General features: G+C 33.1%; 1 protein-coding gene across 3 annotated transcripts in view; it reads right to left on the bottom strand.

The window, feature by feature from the left end:
* The window catches only part of LOC133184285 (netrin receptor UNC5C-like), a 73,371-nt gene that overhangs the window by 13,837 nt on the left and 32,722 nt on the right, over positions 1 to 26,812 (bottom strand). For 2 of the 3 annotated variants that reach the window (XM_061319281.1, XM_061319282.1), the window contains 9 exons: positions 23,592 to 23,960; positions 16,770 to 16,873; positions 13,367 to 13,547; positions 10,996 to 11,163; positions 8,495 to 8,656; positions 6,543 to 6,614; positions 4,567 to 4,647; positions 2,434 to 2,559; positions 260 to 325 (listed from right to left, as the gene is read on the bottom strand). In XM_061319281.1, coding sequence (XP_061175265.1) covers positions 260 to 325; positions 2,434 to 2,559; positions 4,567 to 4,647; positions 6,543 to 6,614; positions 8,495 to 8,656; positions 10,996 to 11,163; positions 13,367 to 13,547; positions 16,770 to 16,873; positions 23,592 to 23,960 — 1,329 coding nt within the window. The remainder of the gene's footprint in view (positions 1 to 259; positions 326 to 2,433; positions 2,560 to 4,566; positions 4,648 to 6,542; positions 6,615 to 8,494; positions 8,657 to 10,995; positions 11,164 to 13,366; positions 13,548 to 16,769; positions 16,874 to 23,591; positions 23,961 to 26,812) is intronic. The other variant, XM_061319283.1, reaches the window with a different exon arrangement.

Below are 26,812 nucleotides of genomic sequence, written 5' to 3'. Positions count from 1 at the left end.
GTGATTACATAATTTTACTTCAGATTCATGAAATGTATCAAAACTAATTCTAGTGTATGCATACATAATCTAAAGAATTTAGTAATAAATCTCTTAAGGTAAATACACATTAAAACATTTATTGTTCATTAAAGAGTATTTTTTAACATAGCAAAAGTAATATTTGACTGCTGTATAATCTTTTGATTCTTTTTTGAGCAGTTTATGTCTATAAGGGGGTTGTTTAATCCTTCTGTGTAGTAACAGCAGAAATCTCTACCTTGTCCTGTCTTGTTCTTTTTCTCGCCATTATTGCCCAGCGTAGGAATATTTCCTGCAAGGTAACCTAAAATAAAAAATAAAACATCACTGAATCAAATAGCTACAAATCACGATTTTTCCCACAAGTAAAAATTTATATTGCAGAATAACAGTACATCAACTAGTCCTAAAAGCCATTTTCTAAATAAAACAGACAATCCTCGTAATATTTTTCCCATTCTCTTTAATAGTTAAAGGATGGATGCAGGTAAAATAAAATTCAATACATTCCACCCATTTATGGAAAGACACTAACTGAACCTTTTATATGATGGATCTATTGGTAGAATAAACACTGATATTACTATTAAAGTCAATTTTCAAGACTATAAAAACTCCGAGATAAGTTAAGTATATATTGCTGTTTTAATACTCATTAATTCTGATGGATGTATACACTGCTTTTATAAGTCAAAACATGCATATAAAAGTCTCCTTTGATAGAATGCAGCATTTTTATTTCTGTCTCCTGTCATTTTCAATATTTTACAGGCACAGGTGTGTATTTAGCCATGCCAATCTACATCAGTTAAACTCTTTTACTTATTGGTCAGTTTATGGTCTCAGAGGAACATTTCATTTGATATCAGCTTCTACAGAGTTTGAGTGATGAGTAGTCCAGCTTTAACACCTATGTATGAATTAATGATGTTCCCTCAGATAATGGCTAAACTTGACATAGCATTTAGCCTTTCCATTATTTGAAAAATTGATGAAGCTAGCACACACACACACCTTGCCTAACACAGGAGACTAATGAATATCTCACTTCATTAGAGCCTTCAAAATAGGACTATTTTATTATCCATTAGTCTACCTTTTAGGTGTGAATTACTTAGATACTACATCTCATGAAAGTATTAATTAATTAAAATAATTTTGCATGAGTGACACAAGGGTGCATACACTGCTGAAATGTTTAAATTTTCAATCAGTGAAATATAATATCAAGTAGAACAAATGGATTAGGACAGCCACATCACCTTGTCTTTATAGTATCCAGTTGGTATATTTAATTTTTTTTGTGACAAAATATGACAACACTACATGTATAACCAGGTATTGTATATATATCTAGAGAGAGAGAGAAAGAGCTTTAAATTGATGTGCTATATACTACGCTGCTCAAGAAATAAATTTCTTACATATTTTTATGCAAGAATTCTGTTACAGCAGTAAAGCATGACTTGTGTTCCAAATGAAACGAGTAATTAACAACATCCATCATACTTCATTTTTCTCTGTCAAACTTATCGAAGAATAGCTCTTATTACGGAAAATTGTGAATGTTTAAGTTGCTCTGTATAAGAATACATCTTTTTATTCCACTGAGACAAACTTATAAAACAACAACAATTCTCAATTTATAAAGATCAAAGTTTCCCTCGATTCCATAATTTTTAATACAAATTTCTTTTAGAAAAAATATCACTGTACAGACAAATAAAAAAAAAAACTTTTGCCAGAGAATTGTACAGGAAAACATTTTGATTTATATTTGATAAAAAGGAAAACAGACCTATGAAATTTCATATCTGTCCTAAAGTATAAAAGGGCTAAGTTTTGGAAAGATACTTGAATGAAACCATGGGATGAATTGATCTGAGAAGGAAGCATGAAAATATGAAATTTCATATTTTATCTTAAAGAGGGAGTCATATTAAGTTTGCTGAAAAGAAATGAGACCTAGAATTAACCATTTAAAATTAACCGTGATTATTATTCCAACCTGATAGTGTCCTTAATCCTTAGACCCAATAAAACTATGAGGGCCTCTATAACTAATGCATCAATGTTATGGAATTCCATTTCATAAAGCCAATGATTTTGTCCTTTCAGTTCAGTTTAAAATATTCATATTCCAGACCCTTCAACCAAAGGAAATCCTAATGAATTCCGACACATTTCTCCCTAGCTTCTCCAAAGGATTTAAGACTTTTATTACACAAAATTCTCTCATCTGAAGAATACAAGAAAAAAAGGAGAGCCCACACTTAAAGAGTTTTTTAGAAAGCTTGAGAGCACTTCAGCTGATTTACTGAGTTTTGATTTCTTTTGTTGCAAGTATACCTTTGTGTACACATAAATAAATGTTCCTAGAACTCAAGTTCTTGCAATGTATGCTATATATACCTTGGTTTTGATATTTTCTTCTCAGCAGAAAAACGACAATGGCAATGACTACTACGAAGACAACGACTGCAACACAAAGTCCGATGATCATAATCAGGGTGTCGTTGTTATTGGATGTGTTTGTTGCTGAAAAAAATATGTAAGAAATATATTTCATTTCATCACAATATTATTTTTAAATATTTTAATTTGCCTTAATATGCTTGTGACAATTTCATTTTATTTTTTTTGAACTATGATTCAGCATTACTGAAACCTTTTTTTTGCCAAGTAAAAGATATGCCATACAAATGTAGCTATGTGACATGCAAAGTTTTACATATGTGCTGGGTGGTCCTGTTACTTGTAACAGATTTGCAGCTGGCTTGTAAAGTGGTCACATGACTGATGTAGACAAGAGATGTCTATTTTATGACCCACTAAAAAAGCTTCTTATTAGCTGTAATTACTTAATGGGACATGAAAACTGTGTTTTTGTATTGTTCTAGATGGAAACACAACAACCATTATTCATCTCTGTCAAATGAAAATGTAACCACTTGCAATCCATTCAAAACACTCTGTATTGCCATCGATGATGTTTTTTAAAACCAAATATTTTTCAATTGTGAAAATTTTTGGGGGTGTTTAACAATAAATTTTAGGAGACATTTTAAGAAATTAGTTTGGGGTTTTGTTTTGAAATTTATGTACAAATTTGTGCATAAAATTTTATGACATTTACAGATTTATTTGTGAGGGGTGATATAGATGTCATGTTTGCCAAGATCATTTTACAGGGTGGGGGAAATAACAGGAAATATTTGATTGGCTTTTATCTAACCAAAAAACTCGAACAGACAAATCCATTAGTTTCTTAGACAACATGATATGATAAAACAATATATTTGAACAGGTGGGGGTAAAAACAACTGTCTGAATTAACAAAATCATTTTTTTACTTCTTTCTGTTTTTTTTTTAAGAACTCAAATCTAAATAAATATTTAAAAAAGAGTCAACAACATTTTATCTTTTGCTAGAGATTTTCTTGTTGAGTTTTATTTCATTTTGCAAAATCTGCAACATATGACTTGAAATGAGGAATCAGACTGTTTATCTGTGAAAAATCATATATATGTGTTGTTTTTTTTATATCCTTCCTCCGATTTATGGACAAGATTACAATATTCTTAAAACTTTTCTTTAAAAAATTCTTTCTTTTAATAATAAAGAATAAAGGCAAACACATTGTTTTTCTCTAACAATATCAGGGCCTGTCATTTTGACAAGTTATAGCTTATAAAAGATTGACATCGAGATAGTTCTGCAAAAGCTTGCTCTGGATTGTCTCGACTCGAATTATCTAATTTCTGCATTTTCTATTCTCAGCATTCACAGATGAAATAGCATTTGAAGAACAAACAGTTAACATATACAAAAGATTGCTGGAATGAAAAGATCTGCATGATCATGCGAGATCATTTTTCTCTTCTAATGATAAGTGAAAAATTTGTCTCAGAAAATACATTTTTCTCTTTTTTCTTTTTTTTTACCTGATTTAGTTTTCTTCTTTGCCAAAGCAATTTTCAACAATAAATCAAGCAATTTGTTTTATTTTATCAGGGAAAATATTTCAAACATAAAAATTGTTCAAATTCTAAAGACAGTAGAGTTGAAATGAGAAGATTAAAAGAATTGATATATATGCCTCTGATATTTTAGATTATGTCAACTTTGATTTACCCTCTGTTGAACATGCAGTTTTAAGATAATAGCTCAAGAATAAGATATAATTTGGGGATTCTGATTTTTTCATCAGAATATTGCTGACATTAGTAAACTATTTTGTAAAATAAAAACTGAAATTTTTGAGTGACAAAATGCCTCGTTACAGCTCTTGACAGGTTAAGAGCAATGGTTCATCCTGGTGCCTTGCAAAAACAGTGATTTAAAAATAAAATTGTAAAAATTATATGTCATCTGCTGTCTCATTAATTAACATAAAAAGAGATGACAATTCACATCTCTGGAAGAATTTTCCAGCTAACATTCTTGTTATATTCAGATCCCAGACCACCTGGCTGTTGCTGTAGACTGGAAAGGTTTGGATTGGGAGTTTTACCTTACTTGGATTTACTTGGATTTTACTTTACCTTCTCTGGATGGCTCCTTCTGTCCCTCTGGATTCTGTCCCACAAATCCATGATCCAAATCATCCCTACCAATTCCTTGGCCTGTAAAGAGAAATTCATTATTATTATTTTTTTCATACTGACATGACAATTCATGGACAAACACTGGTAACTTTTTTGCCATCTCTGCTTGCAATATGCTGTCTGTCAAAAAAGAAGGTTTTATAACATTATTAATCAACATATACACATGTACAAGATGTATGAACAAAACATTAATTTGCAGGAATTCTGCATATACAAGTATGGCAGCAGATTCCATGCAGTCATTGCCATAGCAATGCCAACCTAAACCAGTCATATAATGTTGAAGTCAAGCTGCTGCTAAAACCCTTTGACCCTTTGCAATTTCGAGACAAAACAAGCAGAACAGTTGACATTTAATTCATCACAGGACCATCAAACATGGTGGAAAATTGGTACCTTTAGCAGAGGGGTAATAAATATCAGTGTCACAGGACAGCAAATAATGATTCTCTCCAACTGACCAGATGGAAATAGAGTGAATGGACCATAACATATTGATGATTTATTGAGAGTTTTTATTCTCAATCATGTAGTCATAAAAAGTTTACACTCACATGAAGTGTTTATGAGTCAGGAATGAATTGAAATATCAGCAGGTTCATTCAAGTTCAATTCACTATTTCTAAAAAATCTTTTTACCATAGAAAAATAATCTTTGATTCTATGATGATCTACAGTATGTGACTTCTAAAGCATAGAGGGAAAAGATCTATACCTAAGTCTATAACAAGCTCCTAAAAATACAGGTACCTATTTAAGGTCCACATGGGCAGAAGAGGTCATGTCATTTAAAAGAAATTGCTGATTATCAGAATTAATCAACACATGCACAGAAAGATTTGGCTATAAGGAATCAAGTACTACAGTGAGACTAAAAAAAAACAGGCTGAAGTAATTTATAATAAATAACAAAGTATTTGTCTTTATTTATTGTACAACAGATCCATTATGAAAAAAATATGACCACACAGGAGGGTGGAATTCCTTCTTTGCCCAGGGGGCCCGCTGAAGAGCCCATAAATGTCAGTAAACTTTAACTACCTACATGGGTTTTCACTTTACAGAGCTAGCTTTTACATCTTGTTTGTAATAATGGGAATCCTTACATAGTCCACATGTTCAGCCAGCAATGTGTGAAATGATGGACTAGTATACCATCAAATCCCTAGTCTAGCTGACAAAGGACATCCATGTCGCAAAAAAATACAAGAACTAAAAACCTTGAACTATCATGAACGTATTTTGAGCTAGAGAAAAACAGTCGTGACGTAAAGCCACACATACCCATTAATTAATCAACCTCTTTCGCCCAATCAACACTTTTTTTTTTCATTAGCCTTGGGGATTCTTGTACCTTTGGGGACCTTGTTAATTCTTAGCCTCTCGTTACACCAGCACTGGTTTAGCATGCAATATACAAAATTAGTATTGATTTGAGGATCTCTCTGATAGGTACTGTGTGCGAATTTAATATATATTCCATTTGCACCTGATTTCTCTCTATCAGACATTTCAAACAGGTTAAAAATGTGACATGAAAATGTCTCTGCTAATCTCACTTCTGCAAAAATGGATTTGATAAGTTTGTTTTTCCTCTTCTTCTCTTGGAATTGACAAATTTTTCACATTTAAAAAATGGGTCCTTATCAGATCCATTTACTTTAAAATGTGCATTAAAATTCCTGTTAAAATTTTTTCTCCAAGTATACACATTGTGATGTTAGTTCCGTTAAAATTATATATTAGTTCTATGCACTTCCAATATCTTGGTCATGATCTGCATATCTGGATATTGAAATAAATCAAGCTTTTTATATTAGTTTCAAAGGTGTATAAATACATATGAATTATTTTTGAGTTAGAAGTTATCACACTGCATGCTGGGAAGGCTCGGACATGACCTCTCTTACCGTTGCCTGGACTCGAATCATCTGCAATTGTTGGATTAGTTGGGGAAGGACCGAATATCTCTATTCGTTTTCCTATAAACAATAAAACAGGTTCATCATGTAGCTATCTAAATTTCAACTGGAATACTTTTATTGTAAGAAGTATAAATTGAAAAGGTTTTTTTTTTTTCTGAATATTTATTTTTCTAAAGAGCAAAAGAAAGCTAAAATATCAACTGCAGAACATTGTTAGTATTGGCCAACAATACAAAAAATTACACTGAAGTACTGCTGGAACAAAACTATCAAAAATTGCCTTTTTTGTTTAAAAAAGTAATGAATATAAAAAAATTGTCTTCCCTTTGCTAAATTTTATCACTTTTTTATCAACCAATACCTGTGATATAATCTTTCAAAATGATAAAGAAAAAATACAGAGTGTGAATGCTATTACATTTTTTTTTTTTGCTTCAAACTGTCAGAGGATATGATTACCCGTAATACCCGGAAAAATTAAAACCTAATTCTGTGATAAACTTGTTTAATAAATCCTGCCTGCAGACTATTAAGTTAACAAATCAATTGGCTTTCTAGCTTTCATGTATTTTTCTCAGTTGGCCGGAATTAGTATTTGCTGTGATGTTCCCGATTACCATATCTAAATATACTACACCTATCCAATGGAACTAGTAATAGGAGTCTTTTATGAAAAGTCTAGCTGTGAAAACTTAATTAACAAAAATTCTTGTTCAAATCATTCATTGATCTGGGAAAATGTTGCTGACATACTACTTTCAATATTAATCAAGTAACTGCTATTCATATTTATTTATGACTATTTTTAAAAAGCACTTGCAGAGATATATTTACTATTTTTAACAAGCACTTGCAATGACATATTTACTTTTTTCAAAGTTTCAATTACTGCAAGCTAAATTCAAAATACAGTATCAACACCCAGCTTTATCAGAATTCCCTTGGGAATCACTGTAACTAAAACCATTCTGGTCAATTTGAAATTCAGAGATAAAAATCCCCTTTCTCAGCTTAATTAGAAACCTATCAGCCCCACATAGACAAGAAAATACATAAATGCCAAACTCATTTTTGTTGGAGAAGATTTCCTCAAGCCAAGAAGGGGGTCTTTATCTCTCCCCCAAACCCCCCTCACTTCCAGGGGGAAAATTAAATTAGCAACAACATCACTAATTCAACAAGTGCTTCAAGTTTTTTGGAAGGAGTTACCCCTATTTCTTAATTGCTCATCATCTTGTAACACTATCTATGTGTTTCTTTGCCATCGAGAAGCTCTTTTCTAACAACAAAAAGGTTGTTATGGTTTTATACCTGAACAGATCTATTTTTTCCCTGGCATTCAACAACTAATAAAAATTTGTTTCAAGGAATAATACCCCAGGAGATGATGTTTGGGATTTCAAGAACTGGAGAATTTAGACAGTAAATCTGTGCAAGAAATAAAACTTCTAATAACTTTAAAGATAAGTTTGATCATCATGAGACAACATTTCGTTCAGCAAAAATTGACTACACCTTCCTAGATAAAATATATACATATATTCATGAATTAGTTTTTGAGACCTTTATTATATAAGTAGATTCCAATACTTTATGGAGACCAAATCTTTGATTACTAATAAACATTGCAATATTGTATGTGGTATTTAATGATTTTCTGCCGCAATCAGCCAGCAGGCAACTGACATTAAAAAGACAAAAGGTTACAGCATGAAGAGTCACTGTCTCTTCCTGGCACATCCTGTAATCAATTGAACGTCATTGGCCACGGAAAGTTTTCCAATGGGAAATACACTTAAGGCATAAAGTACGACATAAAACCAGTTACTTTCCACCGTAAAATATTGTATCCAACTCAATACTTATTGTTAAGTCAAGAAATTCATGTCAAGATCGAACAACAGATTGATGAAATTTTTTGTTGAAAAGCCTCTCACCTCTGCAAAGCCCTCCAGTACAGTTCTCAGAATCAAGGTCATTGCCTCCACAATGTCTGCCCCCATTTTGTGCAGGAGGGTCATCACATGCTCTCCTCCTAAGATGCTGGCACTCTGGGCTGCAGGTTGACCAAGAGGTCCAAACACTCCATTTTCCATCCACTGAATAAAAACAAAAAAGAATTCTATTCTTAAATATTCAGTGTTCACCCATATTGTTTTTACTGCATAATAATCTGGTAAACATGCATGCAACAACAAACTGCAAATTTGGACATATTACTAATATATATTTTTTGTCGTTATTATAACCACAATTAGCTAAATCACAGCTTGATTTATTGCATTCAAATAAGATTGAAAAAAGCCTTCACTAACAAATAATTGTAACTCAAAGCAAACAAAATATTCACTAAAAAGTTGCAAGTATCTAGAGTGTAATGAAATAAGTCATGCCATGGAGATTTTGTTCACAACAATCTAAAGAGAATGAAAACTCAACACGGAACAAAAAGTACAGAAAAGTAAGGCTTAACAATTATTCTAAAAGTGTAATGCTTAATTATGTCAAACTACAAGAAATAGAGAAACTGGAGTTCGAACTAATCACAGATCTAGATCATCAATATGATCCCTAATACACTATTCATTATAATTATTATTATACACTATTCATTCAAAATCCAGTTGTTATTTGAAAGAGAATGATTAAGCACATGTAGTATAAATATACATGTAAGCATGTGATCAAAGCACACTACTTTTCTTACCTCCTTTTTCTGAAGTAAGCAGTTAAGGGGAGACAACATAACAATTAAATGGTTAACATTAATGTGTTAATAACAATGATTTCTGATCTAATCAATAAAGCTTGCATGCCACAAGAGAGAATCAATTAAACGAAGACTTTTTTTTATTAATTAATTAACATGGAACATAGAAATCATGGTTATTGAGTAACAAAAACAACAATTTTGTGTTAATCGAAATGCAAATAAAATAAGCTTTGCATGCGGAGCTACAAAACAGCAGTAAATGAATATAATTTTATGACTTTGATCTCAACAAATCTCTTCAGATAAAACTATTAAGCAAGCTTTGCTAATTGTAACATGCTTTTTAGTTATTCACTTGATAATACTGAGAGGCATCATTCATTTTCAGCTAGACACGAAATCAATACTGTTACAAAAAATCCAATGCAATAAATTCTCAAACCCATGAAGCTGAACAATATTTTTCGCGTGGTGCAGCGATAAGCACAGAGCATTAACACTGTCACCCTTAGCAAAAGGATAAAACTGTAACAAAACAGAACTGTTAATCTATCGGCAAGCAAAGATTGGGTATGAATAAATTAATGATGCATGATGTGGTTAGAATTCCAATTCTTGGAGGTTTTTCCCCTCCAGGAATATTCTTTGTGAATTCAAATGATTCAATGCAAAGATCATTCTATAAGATTGCAGAAAATGTCATCAATATCGGCCAAATCAAGGTTAACTCCATTGGCTTTTGAGCAGTATTTAGCTTTATTTGATCAATTTATGTCTTTTGCTCAAGCATAGATAGGTATAAAACTTAAGTTTATGGGATCGAAAATGGAAAAAAAAAATCTTGTGCACTTTTCATAAAAAGCTTTCAATTTCGAAATCAGCAGGGAAATTCAAAACTCGGTCAATGAAAGATTCGAATGTTTGCCATTTTATTGAAAATGACAACTTGCACTAAAAAAAAATCCAAAGATTAATTTATTTCAGGAAGACAGTAATGGCTTAAAGATCGGAATTAAGGCTAAACTCTTCCCATCATTCTTAGATGCTCTAATTAACATTGGGCTAAACTTCATAAAATGGACCAAAGCATGTGAGATAACCACCACTTAGAGGAAAATATGTCTCTACGACTTTTTAATGGCTTTACGTCTTATCCTGTGCTTGAAGCATGACTTAAAGCTTTTACACTGATCTTTATTAATATCAGGACTTTTTTCTCTAGCTTTTTTATTACTGATGGGACAAAATGATGTGTTCTAGTTGTCAATTGTTTCACTTCATGATGTAAATGGCTCGGTCTCATGCAAACTTTTTCTTAGTCATCACCCTCTTACGATACAAGCCGTGAGAAAAACTTGCAGGATGAGGCAATGTTCCGATGGGGAAAGGGGCAATTACAAAGAATTACTGCTGGCTCCAAGACTATTTTTCTTCCTTCCAAAATCTGCATATGGTTCAATAAAGCCCTTGCTCATTGGCTGTCAGATTATGTGGCAGCTTCATGGGCCATGCAGCAATTATCTAAAGGAATCTAAACAACTGTGCAACTAATATTCAGGAGTTTTTTTTTTTTCAGATTTAAATGCAAAAAAAATCTAGCTCAAATGCTACAGCAAATTAAGAAAAACATGCCACGATTATACTAAGCAATCTGGACAAGTCACAAGTAATGATCCCTTTCCACGACTCTAAGTGAAAGTTTCATTGGTCAATTGTTATACACACCTGGACAAATGGAGCTGCAGGCATTGTAACTGGTGCTCTCCCCTTCACATTTTCTACCCCCATTGACTGGTGCTGGATTGGTACAAGATCTCATTCTTCGTTGTTCTCCTCGGCCACACTTAGCCGAGCACTCTGTCCATGCACTCCAAGTTGACCAGCTTCCATGACCTAAAAATCAATAGTTTTAAATTTTAAATTATTGATTAAAGTCCATATATACTAAAACTGCTAAAGTTAAACAGATGCTAATTATAACCTTCAAAGTTTCCATATCACCAGATCATAATATTTTTATTTCCGAACCTGTTTGACCTTTAAAGACATACATGTAGCTAGTACTCTTAGTTTTTATGAGCAACCTTGATAATAAGTAAACGTTTTTTGGCCATGATTCTTCTATTAGATTAGTGTATAGTACAGGGAAACTAGTGCTGTGTTTTGCTTCAAGGTTCCATACCCTTTCCGCATAACCATCTCAAAGCAAAAAAAAGACTAGGTCAATTTAACTCAATTATTCTGCCAGACAACCATCATAACATTTTAGAAAGACTTCTCCGAAGCTCAAAGGCTTTTTACAGCATTTGAAGAGATACCAGTCCCAATTACATATCCCTGCAGCTGGCAATTAGTCCATATTTACAGACACAGAACAGCCTCTGCCACCTGAGTATATCCTTTCTTATCCATTCATCCTCCGAAATTAAATCGCCATTTACTTGAGATAAAATCTTAATTGAAAGATAATCTTTGAAAATCCATTTTTTCTTTGATAATAAAGATGCAGGCTTGGTTGAATTTTAAGTAGGATATTAAGTTTGATCTGTGATGCATTAATATAAATGCAGTGTTAATATGAATACCTAATTTTGTGGTCTTTTTTCGGAATTACGTATATTTCATTGTCCCCGTGAGATAGAGCCTATTTACATTCATGAAAACATCTTTATCATTTATCAATGTACAGTTTTACTTGAGGTCTTCATTATGAAATTACATTTTTTCCCTCCCTGTTTATGGGAAAATCATTCATAAATTTGTCACCTTTCAATATCAATTCACTTAGCACCAAATACACACCATTTCTGGTACACACATTATAGAGAATCATGATCTGAAAGCTTACAAAAGCAACCTGATGCTGATATTCTTTAGAATTTTTTTTAACTTGATTAATATTAAAGCTTAAAAAACAAGTGCTCTAAAACCAAATCATTAACAAAGAAGATCTTATACTAAGGAACGATAGCTGCTGTAAAATTTATTTGGATACCACATTACTTGATAAAAATTCAAGTCTGTTTACTTTACACTGAATGACATTGGTTCTTTTTTTAAACTATATCTTTATTCACAGGAATTTCTCTAAATATGGAATATGGAAACATTTAAAGTTGTTAGCTTCTATCATAAAAAAAAGTTTGAAATGCACAGGATAACTCAATGTTACAATACAAACACTCCATTGAATCTGATTTGCATTTTATTTGATTGAGAGTGTAGGTTGTAGAAGTGTATAATGAATTACGTAGAATATGGATGGCTTCCCATAAATCATACAAGATTTTTAGAGAAATGACATTCAACCTACATCTTTATCAAATCATTATTAAAAGAATTTTTGAATTACATCTGGCAGCTGATCATGATGTACTTGTAAACCTTTTCAAATTTTCAAATAGTTTTTTTTTCTTACATTTTTTTTACCCCTGGCCCACCCTCCATTCCAATGTGCACAGTATATCAATGCATCTTTCTTTACAGTTCAAGAAAAATATCATATATTGTCGTTTTTTTGTTACTTTTTCCAGAAGTTGGTCAATGGGCCATTAAGTAAAATTTCCAAGATTCCATTTCTGACCATACAGCACTTGCTTATAATCTATGATATCTATCAGAATTTCAACTTCTTGTGAACTTAACCCCAAAAGTTTACATTATCAAAAATTGTCTTAAAACACATTTCATATCTGTTCTAAAATGAAAGCCAAAGTGAAGGAAAATATTTATCTTAAGCTGTCAATATTTAGGCCTGGGCAGGAAACATTCATCATGGCCTATTTTCTTCCAGGTCAAAGGTTATCCTGCCGTTTCCCTAGCAGACCCCTAAACCAATATGACGAGAAGTCGATGAAGGAAGAAGTCAACAAATCAAATATAGCATGACAAGCTGGCAAAAGGAGTGTGGCAGAAGTGTAAAAATATTTTTTGGAAAATAAACAGTATACAATTTATAGTATTCTGAAATCAAGGTAAATTTTTAAAAAAATGTTTTTGTAAAGGTGTCAATTATTTCATTTTAGTTGAAAATCTTCAACATCACTTGCTGAAATCAAAATGAACATGTTTGTCAAGAAATGACCTTGACCCTTACCATAAACAATAAGTGGTGCCGATTCACTCAGCCTCTTGGCAACTAAGTTTCTAGCTCCACATGTATAGTTGCCACTGTCACTGAGGCGAGCCTGGTTGATGAGAAGGTTTCCTTCACTAGAGATGATGAAATTATCATCATTCTTCACGTTGATCTCAATATTGTCCTTCAACCAAAACACCTGAAAGAAGAAAGAGCCAAAATATGCTAAATTAGAAAATTAACATCAAAAGTTATTAACTTTTATCATATTATGCTCCATGTTAATATTTGTCAGTCATATTCAAAACTTAAACAAATTTCAATGTATCACTATTCAATATTGCACCCGATTCAAAATTTGATCTGACTGTATATGTTTAATGGGAGTATATCTCTATCTTGTAATCTCAAGATACAGGTGCATTTGATCTACACAGGTTTTGAGGATCAGGATTTGCTTGTGTACAAATTGCAGTTGCAAGCTTTTTTTGCAAAAATTTATCATTTAAAACTTCCATCTAAATCCCTTCCTGTTTGTCAGAAAGCAATCCTCAGAGAGTTGAAAGCTATTGAATCAACAGTGATTTAAGAAAAATCTAATTTGCTTAAAAACAAAATTGTAAAAGTCTTGAAGAGCACTAAATATCTAATACTAAGAATAAAACATCAAATAAACAGAGGATTTTTTCAGAGCTATTTGGAAATGAGAAACTGACAAAGAAGCAGGCAATTTTTTAGCTAAAGAGGGTAATCATTGATCCTATCTTAAAGTTAATACAGCACAATGACCACAAATTGCTATGAATGTTATCCCCCAACATTAAAATTGTTGATGAATGGATAAAATTTTAATGTTTACTGAGGAACAAATGGCCTCAAAGAATGTCTAAAGGACCATCATGGATGTTAGCTGAGGTATCCAGGTGTAAAATTACAATACAGAGCTGACATACAGAACACAATATACCATAATTCTTAAAGACCAAAGACCTGATGAAAAAAGCTCGATTTCATATCCAGTAATGCAATCACCCCATTTCCTTTTCTCGAATTCTTCTCGGCCACTGTGTTTTGTTAAAAAATCTATCAGTCAATCTAAGAAAATGAGGGATCTAAACAACAGTTATGTACAAGGTGACACTCGAATGAACCCAACCTTTATGTTCAACATGTCAAATTTTTGACGAATTGACAAAAACTGTACAGTATTTCACAGAGGAAACCCATCTGCATTTGGGTGGCAAGAAGGCGTCAGATTTTTGCCGCATTCAAAATCAGTGCCCCTAAAAGCACAAGTCTGGTTGTCACAAAAGCAATGACAAGTTCCTCAGGTGTGTTAAGTTAGGGGTGATACAGGACTTGATTACGAACTGTTAGATAGGAAAATCCTGATACCTGTCAACTAGGCTAAGAACAGGTGTGGGGTAGTTAAGTGTTTTAACAGGTAAAAAATTATCCCAAAATAAGCTGTTTTGATATTGACACTTTAAAAAGACACTGACAAGAGGTTAGAGATTATAAGCCTATATATATTTCTGACTGTCAACAACTGCTGTGATCAAAAGTTTATGTCATAGTGTAACATTGGAATGACACTTGTATGATGAAATGCAGCCCTTTTTCCTTTTCAAACATGATAACATTCTCCCAAAATTGACTTTCAAATATGACAAATATAATTCTTAATTCAAAAATTTATTTTAATTTCATTTAATATGAAATTTCAATTCAGCAGTTCTAACTAGAATTAACTTCCTTCAATCATAAAATTGATATGAAAAAAATGAAATTAAATTACTGTGTACTTTGTCAACTTTAAATGCTTCTAAAACTCTCTTTGTAGCATTGAATAAAAGTTCTGACTGAGAATTAACTTCATATTAAAGAACGTCATATTTTTGAAAGCGATAACCTATTTTGATTTTATTTAAAAGAAAATGGTATAGTTAAATACAGCTTCATCCAATTATTATATCACATCCATGAATACTAGCTGACAGTTCAGTTCGTGGCAGGAAGATTTCAACAATATAAAAGCAATTATTCAACAGTAATGATTGGGCAAGACTTCCGATTTATTGAAGTTAGACAAAAAGACATGGTGTTTCTGGCCACCCATTTTTCTATAATTTACTTGTTGAACTGCATTATAAAATTGCTGCAGCTTTAAAACATATAAAATATTCGGAATCTTAAATATGACCGCATAGTTCTACAGCCTCATTTTATGGTTTAATTACAAATTTCATAAAGACCACAAAAGCTGAATGAATGAAATGTTAAAAGGCATTTATTGGTACACTTATTCCTAATGTGGTGTGATTTAGGTTTTTTTGTTTTTTTGTTTTTTTTTGCAGTCTTCCTTACATCAATGACCCAGGTTAGTTATAAAAATTAAGAAATCAATCAAGTTCTCCCCCTCCCACGTTTTTTAGACACAGGAAAATACATGCTGGAGAGAAAGCCCGGTCTCTAAAACAATGCTCTGCAAACTTGATGCAAAAAGGGACCTGTAATCTTCTGCAAACATGGCAACAGGTTTGACATTGGCTTTGATCCACAACAGACTTTATGTTGTGATACAAAGTTCTAAAGAAACCTTTCTCACAACTCAATTAATGGTGGCTTTTTAAGAAGTGTCTTTTACGTAAACAGAGTTTTAAAATGTATGTGTATATCTGTGAGATTTGACCATAAAAGCTCTTTTGTGCTCTCTGAACTAATCTGGTAATTCGGAAATTTGTTGGAATTGTATATACCTCGGCAGGTGTTCCAATAATAAAACTCCCAGAAACCTGATGACAGGTGAAATTATATCTAAAAATGTTAAGAAAAAAGCATTGTTTCCAAACCCTGGTGCATATGCTAATGCAAAACTTAATGCATAAAACCCATAAAACTCCCCGTGTAATGCAGATTGTAGAAGAGATATTCTGTAATTTATGTCAATTTTACCTACTTCATACTCAAAAATTTTCATAATTTTCCTTTTCCATTTGGCCTAATGTATTTTTTAAACTAAGGATTATTAACACACACATATTTATTGAATCTTTGGATCTAAAAAATGTAGCAAGACTTTTTCCTATAGCACTTAATCCTTGAGTGAAATGGTTATTTGCTAGCATGCATGTGGTGTTTGTTGTCAAGAACTTTTTTAAGGGATCAACATTCAGCAACATGCTACGCTCTCTGCTTTAACTCTTGTTTTATCTTTAGTATGGATTGGTCTTGCACAGGCAGATACCATGATAATGTCACAAAACAATCTCTAAGGTCAAAATTACTTAAACCATAATTCATTACATCCAGTAAAATTCTCTCTCTCTCTACATATTTTGGTGACAATTAAAGGAAGACTTCTTCCTTATGTGTCTTTGGCAGAAGCATGTTTCACTGTAAATTTTGTTCATTGGCCTACCTCTGGTAAAGGTTCACCCAGTGGAGGTAAACAGGACAATTCTGTATCAGTAGACACTTTAGCTCTGGTCAGCAATGGTTGTCTTTCAAATCTCTTTCTCAAGACTGGAAATAAAACACAGATATAATAATTAGCACAGTATCCTTAACTAACACAATATAGTCTCTGTGTATGTCTTGCCTATTCATTTACATGTATTTTAGGACAATTTCAGTACAATTAATAGCTAACAAAGATTTATAACTGAAGCTCAGTTTTACAAAAAAGATATCATTGAGATTGTATCCTCCTCTTTAGTGAAATAGAAGCAAGATTAGTGGGACTGAGGGAGTGGGAGGAAATTTGTTAAATCTTCTGAGGGTCCTGAACAAGGAAATCATCAGTTTCAAAAGCTTCCAACAATGACAGACATAGCCAAGAATATCCCGTGTAATGGAAGAGTTGGAAGGTTTTTTTGAAATATAAGAATAAATGTCTGACCTCCTCTGCTATTACTTAGAAGTAGCAGTTGCTTTGCAAATAAAACTACCTTTTATTTCAGCAGACATTTAGTGCTGTAGAGGGAAAATTAATTTAAAAGGGTTCATTGCAAAATTTGCACCTTGCTGTAAAGAAAGGCAGAAAAAAATAGATAGCAGCTCATTCAAATTGGAATGGTGGTAGTCTTTTTTTTGTATTTAAACAGGTGCGTGCAATAAAATTTTTGGTTGTGGAGAGAATGCACTTCAACTGTTTGAATTCAGTTCCAAATTACACCTAAGCAAACACTGAAACATACTGAATGTTACCTGCCGCATTGTCGTAAACTCATAAAACGATGCCAAGGTGAAAATTAAGTTCAACATCTTCTTGTATAATGTAGTAATCGATTAGAATTTAATTTATAAGGGGGAGGGTTTTAAAATAACATTTTTTCATACACAGATTCAATTATCCTACACCTAAGCATTCTTTGACAGGCACTGTTTACTTAAGGTTCTCTGTACCAACTGCAACAGAGTGCAAGTCACGAACAAGCACAGAATTATTTCTTGCCAAGGCAGGACAACAAACAGTTGGTAACTTTTTTAACTTCTGCTCCAAATATAATCGAAACTATTTGGTTAGGACACATTTGCAAATGACTTTCCTCCAAAAGTCCATGATGAATTTCTTTTAAGGTCAAAATCACCAAAAGGAATAGGTGCTTATGACACCCTAACACTGCCAGGTTCTATTTAAGCTTATTTTTTGAGCCAGTGATTAGGAAATAATTTCTTTTGACACACTGTGGGGCAATTACAAAATCAAATAGAAAAATGTGAATAAGACATCTTGTATGAAATTTAAGGAAAATAGCATCTAAGGGGATGCTAAATGAAGCATAGACACCACAGATATTAAATTGAATTTTTGTCACATTAAAATTTGGTTGTAATTAAGGTATTTTGAACATTAAAGGTTATTCATTCCATTTTCATTGCTTGTTCCACCCCGTTCATGAATGTCCCTTATTGTGTTGTGTTTTTTTTTTGTGACTGGTTGGTGTATCAAGTTCACTGTAAATTTTTTTTCACTTTAACAAACACAAAATTTTTTAAAAGTTTGGTTAGACTTGGGACCATGTAACAATATTACGAACATTTTCTCTATTATTATCATATGTCATATTTGAATGCAATATAGTGCAATGCGGGCCGAGCACTAGGTGCATTTTAGAACTGTGGTAATTAATGGTCAAAAATAACAATTATCAAACAAAATACCCTGGTACATGAAATCTGTGTGTGTGTTTTAAAATTTTTTTTTTTAGTAAATTCTTTGTATACCTCAAATCAAAGTGTCAACAACCTGTGCTACTTGGAAAGAAAACTTTAAACATTGAGTTTGGAGTAAGACAGACGGAATGGTTAAATGTGATCAAAGGTCACGGCAACACATCACAGAGTAAACACTGCCATGTAATGAAGGACTCTCTGCTTTGCTAAATTGTTCCAATACACCAGCAGATCTCATTCAATAGTATCCTATTATTGGATTTCAATCAAACTAGATTGAAAATCATTCTTCTTAATGAGGTTTATATCAGATGCATTTATTCTGCTCCAGTGTGCCCTTTAAGACGCTATTTAGACATATTTACCATTGATCAAGTTGCGATTTTGTGTTGTATTGATTAAATTGCTTGGTAAAATACCATGCACCAAGGAAGCAAGCAAAATAGTGCCATCTTTGGGTACATTAATTCAAGCAATTTTCTGCCATCTTTTACTGATCAATACACATAAACATCTGTGAATAAATGATTTTTTGGATCATTTTTCTCAAGAAAAACATTATTGGAATGTCACCCAAAGTCATTAGGGATCACGAATGATCCAGCCAAACATTTCAAAGTGTGACCAAAATCGACAGTAACACATTGGTGAAACAGAGAAAATGACAGACCGGTAACACGCCGGCACAATTACCATAAATGCTGTGTTATCAGTAACAGTCAACAATTACATGCAAATCGGGCACATAAATACACCCAGGCCCCGGATATTCCATTTGACATTGTTTCTTCGTTTACGACGATGGGCTTTTGGACTGGAATCAGCAAATATTGAACATGGGCACAACATGAAGGATCAAAGCCAATCCGATTTTAGGACATACTTCTTGTCTGGTTTATTTCAATTTGGTAACCACTAATGTCACTTGTCTTTGAAAGAAAACAGGGGCTAAAAATATGTTCTTCATGTGCTAACATTCATTTATCATTTTCAAACATTCTCTTTCTCCCTCAGCCAAACAACTATTTTTCATGTACCTTTCTGATAATTGCTCGTCATAAAACTGCTAACACTTTTAATGTGTCTCTGGCAAGAGTGCATGTTACTTTAATGTGTTTCTGAAAATTGTGCAACTATACTGGGGAGGGGGAGGGGACAGATGATTAATTTATCAAATCCAAGAAGTCAAGAATCCCCCAATGCACCAAGTGTGCATTTGTTGCTAGCAACTTAAAGTATGTGGAACACATGAATAATATTGGTGTTAATTGCTCAGTGGCCTATTGCAACAATGCTTTATATTATCAGCATTCTGGGAAAGATGTGATAGCAGTTGAGGTATATGGCTTCTCCTCCTGGTGGCATCAAAAGTCATCCATCAGTACAGAGACTTCTGATCTTGTAGTAACTGTCTTCTGTTGATCATACGGTACACCCTGCTTCAACAGATGTTCACATACACTGCAGTGCCCTCCACACAAACTATCAATCTACTGAGCCACAACATTAACAAATAAACCACTGTTACAAATAGCTGGGCTCATGCTGTGCCTGTTCTGTCAGCCAAGGAAAAGAAACTAAATACTAGTACCTCATATTCTCTATCTGCAATTGCTACCTGTGTTTCTCCCAAAGAACTCATGTTTGGAATTCAGGAATTCTAAAAGTATGATTATTACCTCAATTTCTAAAATATTCCTCAAGTTAAATTGTCTGAACCAGTATATAAAGAAGATTTGCATGTTATACTTTTTTTTAAAGATTGTGTTATAAATCAAAACTCCATCTCTTGAAGAACAAACAACATCCACTAGATTTGTACAAGAGACCTTAAATGGGCACTAAAAAAATCTCTGTATGATTTATGATTCATCAAAAAATTTAGAATGACATAATCAAGCAAATCAGAAAAAGTAAGGCAGAACAGTGTCTCAGTACTGAAAGACTTCATAAATCAGCAGTGTCTGAAATACAGCATATGCAAGATTTCAGGGGATCCCTTAGCTTTATTGTTGGATAAGAAAAACATGCTTGAGACATCTAGACAAATATTCTTCTGTCATCAAAACATTGCATGATAATGCTGATGAATCCATGGAGCATATATAATACAGCTGCTGGAGACTTATCATTTCTCCAATTTCTGCATTGTTTGAGAGCCATGCTTCCTTAGTTATGTCATGAATGTGAAATTGTTAAATGCATTGAAGTTTTTCCCCCCTCTCTGGAAGTTGTCCATGGAATTGTGCACTTTTAATAGATATTACTTTGCAGAAATGATTTATCTAGTGGACTTCAAAATACACTATTAAAACAAGTTTTTAAGAATTTTAAAACATTAAAGAAAAAATAGTAGATGATATCCATAGGCAGGTTAACTACATGTAGCTAGTGCATGATCCAGAACCATCAAGCGGCTATATTACCATATGGCCTTATGGCCAAGTTCAACTTACAGAAACCCAAACAATTTGATGCTAGCATACTTGTTACTCATAAATTTTGACCAAAAGAGACTTTTTTGACATTTGTTTTTTCAGTGTCTGCTGCTGTACATCTTGAGAAAACATGTGTCAAAAACATGCTTCTTTGTCTTCTTGATGGCATATTTAGCATCTTTAAAGGGGGCAAAGATGAAAGAAGAAAGGCAGATATAATCTGTAGAAAATCCCCCTTGAAACATACACAACATCGGATGGTCAAAGGAAACCATGTGCCAACAATCATCTCTCTTATTCCATGATTTAAAATGAATTTTAAACATCTTGGTGATTCAGATCAAGTTAGTTGCTAGGATACACAAAGTAGACAAAATCTTCTGGCATCTGCTGTGGGATTACCAAATAATTAAAAAATCACCCATAATGCTTAGTTAATAATCTCACAGCAGGATTTGAAAAACATAAATTACAATACCCCATACTAAAGTTTATCTAAAAATTCAATAGCTGTAACTGCCTGCAAATTGAAAACATTGTTACGATAATTCAAGAATGAACTATTCCCTAACCAGACCAGTATGTTTATTGTAAAAGGTGGCTTTCAAGTTACAGAAATTTTATGCTTTCCCCAACATTGATTTATATTCATACTTCACTGGGGGCTTACATCACCTTAATAGAGAAGTTAGAAAAATGTTTCAACACTTCTATGACTGTTCCCAGTTCAGAGAAGTTACAAAAGTTTTATGAGCTGCGAGTCGTAAAAATGGCAATGTGTAATGAAAGAAAGATTGGAAGAAAAAGGTGGTAGAACTCTTTTGCTCTGGTAAATGAGTTTTTTTCTGAGGTTATTACATACATGAAACTCCTTTCAGTAAGCCTCCCAAATGTTATGATGTTGACTCCCTTTCAGTCCGTCCAAAACAACTTCATTTTTTTCTCTACTCTGCCTTTGTCAATGGAAAAAGTAACTGAAGATAATTGTTCCCTCACAAGTTCTTTGTTTCAAAACCTCTAGTGCTGACAGACAAGAAGTGAATGGGTACAGGCAATCCATCAGTGTGTGGTCAAATGAGCTGAGGCCATGTCAACAGTCCTGAAGTGGTGACAAAGTCCCCCCACTTCAATCATTGTCTCCCTCTCCCAATTACCATGCAATCCATCATTTTCAAATTGACAGTTTACATGCATAACTTTTAAATTTTTCATAAGCATGCTGCCCACACAACAGCGCACTTTGTTTTTAATTCATCAAACTCATGTTTTCTCACTTTGCACCGATTTTGAATTTTGCAACCTTCATTTTATGCTTACTGTTATCCTACATATTAAAAAGGTATTCCTCAATCCATAGAAGTCACTTTCTTTAATTTTCTTCCAATAAAAATTGAAATGTGAAATGTACAAGTTGTAACTAAAAATATGGACAAGTAACATGCATATGACAATTACAGTACGTGTGACATGTTTATAGTGAACAAAGATGTAACAAAATCATGCAGAAAATGAAGTCACAACTTTTTCGCCCAGTGGTAGAAAATAATGAAATTACAAGGTCATAATGAATTACCCCAAAAAGGATATCACTGGTGATTTCTGAAACCTTGTTTTACTATATTCATGAATCTGCATTTCAAAAGGCTCCAGAAGTTAAGCCATGAGGGATTAACCAATCATGTCTTAATAATCTATGACACTACTGCACTTCATTGTTTACCTTTTTTTTTTAACCACACCTGTTCCCAGGAAGCATAGAAAAATCCCCTCTTCTGAGCTAATCTTAACATTATGTTTATAAATAAGCATTTATCACTCTGGCAAAATTCACATCAATCAAGAATATGTTATCACATTTGATCATATTACTTTCAAAATGTTATCCATCCCTAGATAGAGGGGAGATAACCTACAACTTAAACTTGGAGGTTTATCAAGCAAATTTCAAATCAATTTCTCAGCAGGATTAAAGTAAACCTCTTAAATGTGTGTGCACAGACTTATTGAAATCAATTTCTTTCTGGCCTGCTGTGAAGAGGAACTCCCCCACAGCATGGCATAGTTCACCCAGGAACATTTCATCAAATGTCTGCACACTTCCCCATTAAGCCTGCATAAACTGATTGAGCTGGTTTACATTACAGAAAATCGGGCCATTTATCCCCCTCACTGGCAGGTGGGGTTTATTTTTATTTGGGAGAATAATTGGGGGGACTTCTGATTGCTGTCCTCATGGCTTTATGGTTAATTTTCTTTCCCAGAAGCAGGTGTTTGTTCTAATTTCATTGGCTGGACAATTACAGAATTAATCATGAGAGTAGTACCTTATTAAGCATTTTGAAATAACAATGGAGAGATACTTTATAAATGATCTGCAATTTGAAATTGAACTCTTGCATGCATTTTCAATTGTAGCAATTCCTTTCAACCCCCCCCCCCCCCAAAAAAAAAAGAGAATGTGTATATTTTGCAATTTTGATTGCATAACAATTAAAATTAACAAAATTCAAGTTAAATAATGAAATCCAATTCATAAATTTTATGTGCTAGGTGAAGAAATTACAAGCAGGAATATGTGATAGCTAAGTTCACCATAAATATGCTTTGCATTAACTCTTCATACTTACATGCAATTTTAATTGTGCCCTTTTTACTCTTGACTCCACCCAATCCATTAGTCCCACTGAGAGTGTTGTAGGCGAAACATTCACACCAAAAATCTCCTCCAAAGTACTCGTCCACATCATCTCTCTCCACAAGGACAATGGCAGATAAAATCTTTATGCTTTTCTCCTGATCCACTATGTTTTCCATCCTAGTTGGCTCCAACCACTCTCCAGCACAGCGAAAATTGATGCGGACCGCATTGATGGCTTTGCATGAGACTTCGGCAGGTTTATTCCGAACTACATAATCCACTTCCTTAGGGTGTTCTACAAATGCTGGGATGTCCTGAAAGCGGCTCTTCCCAAGAGATGCAGCGTCAGAGGAAAAGTCTGCAAAAGCCAATATATTGTCTGAATTTAAATTCAAGATTTAGAAAAAAAAATTTCAAACGGTGAATCAGACAGTTTTAAAGCAACAGAAATTTTTAGAAGTCTATTACATGCTGCTTTCTTTTTATATAATTTCAATGTAAATTAAATACTGGGTGTGGCGTGGGGGAATCGCAGCATTACTGCCATATGGATTCTTGATTTTGATTCACATGAACAGTGTAGTTTTAATGAAAAGAAAACTGAGACTATAAAACATTGAAAACTCAAACCAGCTTTACACATTATTCACAGTTGGTACATCTAATTCAAATTCCATTCATTTTTATTAGAATTATTTCATAAAACATCATTAAAGCAAGTTATTCTCTACAACTAAGTTTATTATAAATGAGTTTGACTGTATTTGTTGGAAAAACACAAGGTATTCTCTACAACTAAGTTCATTATCAATGAGTTTGACTGTATTTATTGGAAAAACAAAGACAAAGAAAACAATTTGCAGGAACCAGAGAAACCATCATTGAGATCTTAGCCTCTTGTTAACCGAATGTGTTGAATGAATACAAGTTCCTGATGAGAACCTATTGTCTACAGACGAACATCTTAATAAACAGAATGTTTACACACATCAAATGCAATCTGTCACTGCACCAGCAATGCATTTTCCACCCTGCCCATAATAACTACCACAACTACAGTTTTTAAGTTGTGAAAATATGATGATGAGAGATGCAGAACCATTTCTTCTCATGGGCAAAATAAATGTAATCACTATCATCTTCGCTAAAGCATCTCCATCAACCTGCCTGTTCATACGATTGATAAACTGGCTACTTTACTTTCACTTTATAACTAATGTTCCAAGTCATCCCTTTAAAACATGTAATCAAGATAAATTGAAGAATTGAGGTTGGAAGAGATATTAGTTAGTGAGAACAGAGATATTCCTTAAAACCCAATCCTGGTATCTATCTCTGATTTCAAAGAATGCCTTTGACTAAGAAAATGAAGAAGAATGTGGGTCACTGCACTAAATTCTTCTTCATAGTACATGCTCATCAAATTGGCAGCTTCAAACTGTGTCTTCTCATGCACACAATGTTTGTTTTCATTTGTTTTGCTTATTTAACAATCAATGAGAAATTACTGCAGCTGTTGTGCATGTTCCAGCAAAAGAACTTCTCAGCCCTTTGTGAGGACCAAAGCTCTTTTTCATACAATAAAAAAGAGAATACTGAACAGATTTGCAAATGCATGTCTGTTTTTTTTCTATGTTGTCTAAAATAATTTGTTTAAAAATACCCCCATTTTAATTTTAGACGGGCTTGATGTCATACATCAAGTCCCTGTTCAGAATTTAAACCCCCACTAATCCCTAATCCATCAAATCTACTTCCTGCATAACCCCAAAAAAGATGAGTTTACAAAGAGAAAAGTTTGTCTTTTGTTTGATTTTGAGATCAACAAACAAACACAGGTACATGCAGTATGGGTTTCTATGGGAATACTCTGGCCATCCTTGTTAAAATAATCTATTGCTTGTTTGTACATATATCACTGTGTCATTTCTTGGATAGATGTTGCCTGCTCTTTGTTCAATTCCATAGGACATGTACATATATTAAGGTATCTAGAAGAAGCTTAAAATACATTATGCAAAGTTTCTCATGAAACATGAAAGAGCAGTTTTTTAGTTAGGAGAAAAACCTTTTTTTTTATTTGCTTATCAGAACAAAGTCCCACATTACATTCTATGATTTTAGTCAATTGCACACCTCACTTATGCATTTTAATATGTCTGGGAGACTCTTTGAAGGGACTGTAATATTGAGAGATTTATAATATTTATGGACTTGAACATTTTTACTCTCTTTTGTTTAAGGTAATTTTCAGGCACCTGTTAATTGAATCACTTTTGAGTTTCTGTTTTGACACATGGCTGTTAAAACACAAAACATTTTGATTTCAAATGGTTTTATTTCTCATAGTTTATTTGATGTCAGCCTAATACTGCATTTAAAAGATGTCTAATATATGTTTAGAGTAAATGCTTCAGTCCACCTTTCTTCTGAGTCAGATTGAACAATGTACATCAATCAATCAGATCCACAGGTAAAAAAAATTTCAATATCCTTCCAAAGATAAATCATTCTTGTGGTTGCAAATGGTCCCCAGGGATTGTAGATGAGTACAAGGTTTTTATGGGAACTTTATGAAGTGTCATGTGGTGTTTAGAGCCCACCATTTGTAAGTTACAGTAAAATGATCTTCAAAATTAAAACAGGCTTGACCAGTAGTATTCGATCTTTCACCCAACCTGTTCATAAACCTTATAAAACGGGACTTAAAAACCACTAACAAATTTAGTCAATGCTCAAAACTAATTTCTGTAAAAAACAATTCATTGAAATAATCCTTTACAAGATGTCATTTATCTTATTATATATACCGGTATATGTTAAAAAAAATAAATCTGACATTCAAGTTTGTGAAGTATTCCCACTAGGTGATACACATTTTTTCATTATCATCCAGAGTATTTATTTTTGAGCCACAAGAATTAAGACTTGCTTTTGAGTGATTGCTTATTGACTTGTATAATACTCTCTGGAAATCTGTTTGTTTGTCTTTGATTCATTCTCAACTCATCTGAACCACCAAAAAATAAACAAGTGATATAGTTTTTCGGTTTCAGCTGTTAACATGCCCCACAACCTGTATACTATCTGGGTTTTTTTTTTTTTTCTTTAATCAAACCATGTGTTCTCTCATCAAAAAGCACAAAAAAACCACCAACAACAAAGAAACAACCACAAAGAAATGACCAAATTCCAATCATATGCATTCAA

The sequence above is a fragment of the Saccostrea echinata genome, unplaced genomic scaffold, assembly GCF_033153115.1.
Source record: "Saccostrea echinata isolate AGI-Se365-2 ecotype Australia unplaced genomic scaffold, CSIRO_AGI_Sech_v1 ptg000010l, whole genome shotgun sequence".
In the NCBI taxonomy this organism is placed as follows: Eukaryota; Metazoa; Mollusca; class Bivalvia; order Ostreida; family Ostreidae; genus Saccostrea; species Saccostrea echinata.
This window is presented reverse-complemented; position numbering and strand designations above follow the sequence as displayed.